This window comes from Camelus dromedarius, chromosome 26, assembly GCF_036321535.1.
Source record: "Camelus dromedarius isolate mCamDro1 chromosome 26, mCamDro1.pat, whole genome shotgun sequence".
Classification (NCBI taxonomy): Eukaryota; Metazoa; Chordata; class Mammalia; order Artiodactyla; family Camelidae; genus Camelus; species Camelus dromedarius.
Window position 1 is genome coordinate 5,481,466 of NC_087461.1, and position 6,190 is coordinate 5,487,655.

The 6,190-nt window shown below is 40.7% G+C and overlaps 1 protein-coding gene across 1 annotated transcript; it reads right to left on the minus strand.

Moving 5' to 3' along the window:
- Positions 1-920: 920 nt before the first annotated feature.
- On the minus strand, positions 921-5,522 carry LOC116150467 (large ribosomal subunit protein P1-like). The gene is made up of 2 exons (XM_064479232.1): positions 5,442-5,522; positions 921-1,427 (listed from the first exon to the last, which is right to left on the minus strand). The coding sequence occupies exons 1-2, from the start codon at positions 5,520-5,522 to the stop codon at positions 978-980; spliced, it is 531 nt and encodes a 176-aa protein (XP_064335302.1). The 3' UTR covers positions 921-977.
- Between the last annotated feature and the right edge of the window lie 668 nt (positions 5,523-6,190).

Genomic DNA, 6,190 nt, shown 5'->3' on the forward strand with positions numbered 1-6,190 from the left:
TTCAGAGTAAAGACAGAATTACAGCTTCGAGAGAATGACTTACCTTGTCCATAAATATTCTGGCAGTGAATAGCCAAATACTCATCACCTTTCAGGAAGTGATGTTTTACAAATGGTACCCCAAAGAATCATCACCAAGATGCGTATACAGTTGAGATAAAGGGAGACTTTTTACAAAATAAATCCCTCTTTGTTTATGTATTTTGAGCAGTCAAAAAAAATCACTTGACCTAAGACAAGCATATACTAAAGCAGAGGTTTTAGAACCCTAGGACTGCTTTGGGACCTCCCAAATGGCCACGCCCTCTTATGTCTAAAGTGAAAAATATTTAATGTGGCCTACAAGCAGGACTGATTTTTCAGGGAGTATGCATAAGCTGTTTAATATCTGCATTTGTACTGATTGGTCTGAGAAGACTTTGCAGGAATGGCGTCCTCTCTATAAAGCTACCCAACCCCACTGGCGCTCCACACACCCCTCTCCTTGCTCCACGTGTGTTTCTTTCCGTAGCATTTTGTTTTTATATCCCACTTTGTAACTTATTCATTTACAGTCCTGCCTGCTTACTGTGTTTCCACACTGGAATAAATCTACACCAAGGAGAGGATCTTCATCTGTTTCCTCTTGTTGATGTATTCCAAAGAACAACTAGAAAAGGATTTCCTACCCTTTTGTAACTGGAAGGGAATTCACCCTACATGAACGACAAACCTGTACCAACAGTTCATACGCTTATTCATTTTCCAAATAATATTGTAAGATAAGCGTTATTGTTAAAGTGTCTGCGCACCTGAATACTGTTCCCAGCTTACAGATGGGCAGGTCCAGGATTTGAATCTAAGTCAGTCCAAATCCAGAACCAAAACTTGTTCTAAATAGCAGCATAATTCACTACTCGTTCATTCATTTGTTCTTTTCTTTTTTTTTTTTTTTTTTTAAGAGCTCAGCTTTTTATTGGATGTGTTCCTGCAGAGGTTTAGTCAAAAAGACCAAAGCCCATGTCGTCATCAGACTCCTCGGCCTCTTCTTTCTTCGCATCCACTTTCTTCTCAGCCGGGGCGGCGGCGGCGGCGGCGGGGGCGGGGCCTCCTGCCGGGGCGGGGGTGGCGTGGGCGTGGCCTCCTGCGGGGCGGGACCCTGCGGGCCCACCGGCCCCCACGGTGCGGAGGAGGCTCCCGATGCCGACGCCGGCCAGAGCCTTTGCAAACAAGCCCGGCCAGAGAGGCTCGACTTTCGCTCCGGCTGCTTTAATGAGAGCGTTGATCTTGTCCTCCGTGACGGTCACCTCCTCATCGTGCAGGATGAGGGCCGAGTAGATGCAGGCGAGCCCGGAGACCGAGGCCGCGGCGCGGGAGAGCTCCAGGCGGGCGCTGCCGGGCGCGGTGCTCGTCGCCGGAGGAAGTGAGGGCCTCACCCCATCGCGGCCCTAGCTCCCTCGGAGAACCGAGCACCTTGGCGGCAGCTGAGGAAAGAGCCATTTGTTCTTATTTTTTAATTTAAACATTCATGTGTAAATATAAGCAGTTAAGGCACAGCGACCTCATCTGTCTTATTTACAGTGACATTCTCAGTGTTTTAAACACTGCTGACAGGGTTAAACATTCAATAAAACTTTGTTGAATGAATAATTGAGTGTTTAATGGTTGGACACCTATTGTGTTCAAAACACTGTTGGATCCTATTGGGGTACAACTTTGAGGGTATAAGCTCTCTTAAGTCATAAAGCCTTAGAGTCTAAAATGGAAAATACATATTGTACAAATAATGCCACAATAATACTTAAGAGAAAAGTTGTAATGCTGTCAGCGCAAAACGGAGAAGGAGATGCCATCCATGTGAGAAACTCACCCCAGTCTTCTTTGAAGATGTGACAAATGAGCTAGACATTGCAGAAGAGATTGAATGTCTACAAGTCAAGTTCAGGAGTTGACAGGAAGTTTATGACTGATAAACAAGACAGCATATTCAAAGATATTGAGATAGAAACACAAGGACAGTACATTCAGAGAATAGTAAATACTCTTGAAAAGCATTCATCTTTCCCCAAACAGCTATACTGGATGCATCTGTATCATTTGTGATAGCTACGTAGGTGGTTGCATGATATGGATGGTCATACATGAGGACCACTGAATCTACCAGAGAATATTTATCCATGAAATCCTTTCTAATGATAATGGTATAGAGCGGTAGAACTCTGATTTAGCCTCTTTTTCATTTAGTGATTTTTAAAAATTTGTTTCAAAGTTTTCCAGAGATATCCTATACATATGACTGAGCATGACCTCAAAAAACAAGATGCTCAGTTTTGTTCCGCTTTTTTAACTTTGTAACTAACTCAACCAAATAACTGAATTGGTTGTGTTGGGATGGCTATGGTTTACCGTCCTCCTGAGAACCAACTCATGAGTTTGTGGTCCAATTATTTTTTAGAATATTAAGTGATGCTAAGCTGATCTATTCACTTAGCGGAGTCTCACTGAGTAGTTACGGTGTGAGAGGCCCAGTGCTAAGCGATGGTCGTACAAAGATAAATAAAATATAATCCCTGACCCTGAGAAGTCATCATCTATGTAGGGCAGTCTTTCAACTAGCTTAGTAAAAAAAAAAAAAAAATCTCTTACTAAGCTAATCATGACAAATCACAATCCATAGAGAACTTTCACTCTAGAATGATCTAGTATGAACCGCATATTTTGAAATTAATTTAGCTAAGCTCTAGATCAGTTTGTAACATTTCTTTTGTACCCAATCTCTTAAAGGAGGCAGATTTCACAGAATTTAAAAAAAAAATCTTTTGTACATTGATAGCGAATACTAGCAATTGGTCTTCCTTCCCTTTCCGTCTCTCTTTCTTTATGTCTTTCTGTGTTTCTTATGCATTGAATCCAGTACTTCCCTTATGGCAAGACTAACTGATATTTTTGAAAAACAGTTTCTCATGACCTAAATATTCAGGAAGTTTCTCTAATATTTGTGATGCTTTAAGTGAGCAGCACAAAAAAAATCTCTTCAAATGGACTTGATGAAAATGGGGCTTGGTAAGCCAAGGTATCTCAACCAAGCTTGATAATTTTTTTTAAATTGATTTCTTACATTAGTATTTGTATCACCCAATTTCTCTAGCTGAAAATGCATTCACAGACTTAAGAAGGTATGCCACAATTTGCTGTTTTTCACTCTGATTGAGAATCATCATTGAGTGGTTAAATCAATTTTGTAGGTGAGGACTAGTTTTTTTTTTCCCCCAAATGAAAGAAAGCGTATTAGAATAAAATAGAATAGAGGTGAAAAATATCAACTGCATTGCCTGGAGAAAGTATGAGCTTTGTTTTATGGAACATTTTTAATGTGGCTATGTATGTTGAGTGAGGATGTAATTCTTATTTTGGGAAACAGAATAGCTGGAAGAAAACACTTCATTTAGGCACTGATAATTGAGAGTGGTTGGAGGGAAGAATTATTTTTCTTCTAAATAGTTAGGACACTGGTGCTCTGGGCCATGGAGGTCAATCACTTGGTAAAGATCTCTTGCTGGGTCTGCAATGATAATGGAAGCCGCAGAGTAATTGATATTCTTTGAAATGGCTCCTGCAGGTGATTTCTCCACTGACTTTTTCTCATACATGGCTGAGTCTGCCACTGTCTTTCCAAAACCAGAAATATATTTCTTGCTTGAAAACTAGGCATAAATTTGGCTTTTCTTTCCTCAAGGGAAAAAAAGGCCAACTTGCATTGGTATCACAGTACAGAGTGCTGTGTCCCACCTGTTGTCCTGAAAGGCTTTACGGCACCATCTACATTCGTCAACCTTCTAGTCTTTTATCTTGGGCACCTTCGTCAACATCAGTGAATGATTATTCAGGACTTCACACTTTTTCCAGAATTTGCTAAACTCTGGGTTTAACCACTTGTTTCAAACATTGCGATCAAAAATCTATACACAGCCAAACAGATTCTCCCATTCATAATCTGTTGTTCTCTTCTTAGTTCGTTTTGACTGAAAAGGAAAGTTGCTTTAGCCGTATTCTCATTTGTTCTGAATCCATTGGTGTTTTGACATGAATTACATCCCTTTAAAAAGTTAGTTGGAGGCAGAAAAGAAATGATCTTTTCCTCAATCTCACCCACTGCCTTTACTTTTCATTGCTAGACATAATTACCATGTCATTTAGGTCTCAATACAATGCCCATGTTGCTAACTTGTGCTAGAAAGCCACTGATAAAGTCTTTTGATTAGTGGCAGACAGCTTCTGTGGATGTCAGCTCGTGTTCACTGCTGGCATCTTTCAAGCAATTCAGTTCTTCAGTAACTTTGTGTACTCCTTCAGTTAATTACTGCCGGTGCAGTCTGGGGAAGGAGTTGAACTGATGAATGTCATTACCCTTTCAGGATGCTAAATAGATGGTTCCACAAATTCTGAAGGTGCCCGAGGTAACACTAGTAGAATTATCTGTAGCTGTATTTTCTAACTTGCACGGGGAAGTCCAGGTAACACGTACCTTCTACCTTGTTTGGATCCCTGATATCTTTTGTGAAAACTTTTGTCTCCACTAATCTAACACAATTCCCTATGTGACTCTATTAGAGATTTACTCCTATGAATGGGCCTTTTTTCCAGTTATCACCTAATAGAATACAATTATCCCAAAATATATTAACACTTTATAAAGCATTACCTTCTCGAAAAGAATGTGTTAGTTCCATCATTTCCTAGAAGGACCTAACGGTTTTGTGGAAAAGAGCATGTTTTTAGAAACAGAAGGTTTTGGCTCTCTTTCTAGATCTCCCACATTCCAGCTACTGCACAGGAAAAGTCGCCTCCCCTCTCTGTCGGTCAGGCCAGAATAAACCTACTTGCCCCACCTACCTTCCTCACGGGGCAGTTGTTCGTATTAGGTAAGTGAGGGCAGGTGCAGGAAGAGAAGTGGGATTGTTCGGTGACTAAGGGCACAGGCCCTGGACCAAGCGTCCCTGCGTTCCAATTCCACCGAGGCTCTGAGTGCTGACTGGCAACCTCTCTGTGTTCAGGCACCTCACCAGCAAAGCAGAAATAATGACAGTAACTAACTGTGCATAGGTGACTATGAGAGACACAGAATATGCGTGGGGCGCTCAGAGCAGCGACTAGCACACAGCGAGCACAACGAATCTGCTGGCCGCTACTGAGTGAGCACACTTGGGACGCTGAAAATGTAGCAATTACATAGGAGACCTTACGATGGCTAGCGAGTCACAGCCCCCTGTGAAGATGAATCAATCCTTGTAAGTTTAGATGGAGCGAGTTTGAAGAAAATGGACCTTCCAACTTGAAAGCATGAGAAGCAGATCTCGGTAAAGTTTTATCATGGGGAGCTCTGGGTCTCAGAAAACAACAAGAAAATAATTCAGAAAAGAGAAAGCGGATTTGGAGGATGGTGGCAATCGGAGAGGACTGACAGGAGGCACACACTGAACTGCTGGGCCTGCAGAGGCCTCATAGTCTGCTTCCCGTGTCCTCACGTGCAACGGAAGACGCATGAGGACGTAACGAGGAAGTTTTTAGAGATTAAAAGAATTTCAACATCTTACATGTATATTTATCTCCTTGTGTCACGTTTTCGCTTACCCCATCCTACCAGGAATAATTTTTACAAAAGAAGCTTGAAAATGATATGCATTAAAAAAAAATAACTCACCAGAAATTGCACACATAAATGTAAGTTTTTCTTCAAAGTAAACATCTCCATTCAATTATAATAGCCAAATAAAAATTTTCTATAAACTCATAATAAATATGAAACATAATAAATAACTTATTCAGTTATTCCAGTAATGCAGCCATTGCTCAAGCTATTCTTAGAACTTTTTTTCTTGAATTGCTTTGAGTCAATTTTGAGCTACAAGAAGAAATCAGTAGTGTTAATTTAATAACTACCTAATTATTTCACTGCATTTTTTATTAATCAGTTGGCTTATCTCTTTTGAAGGTTTCTGTTTCCTTTAAGGCTACCAATCTAATGTCTTTTCTCCTGTGATCAATGATCTCTTTTGTTCCCAAAGAATTTATTTCACTCAATGATCAAACAACTTTATCTGTGCAGGTCTAGATAATAAATACTTCAGGTTTCGTGGGCCATCTGTTTCTGGCCACAATTACACAACTCACCTGTTTTACCTTGAAATCAGTCAGGGGCTACATGTAAATG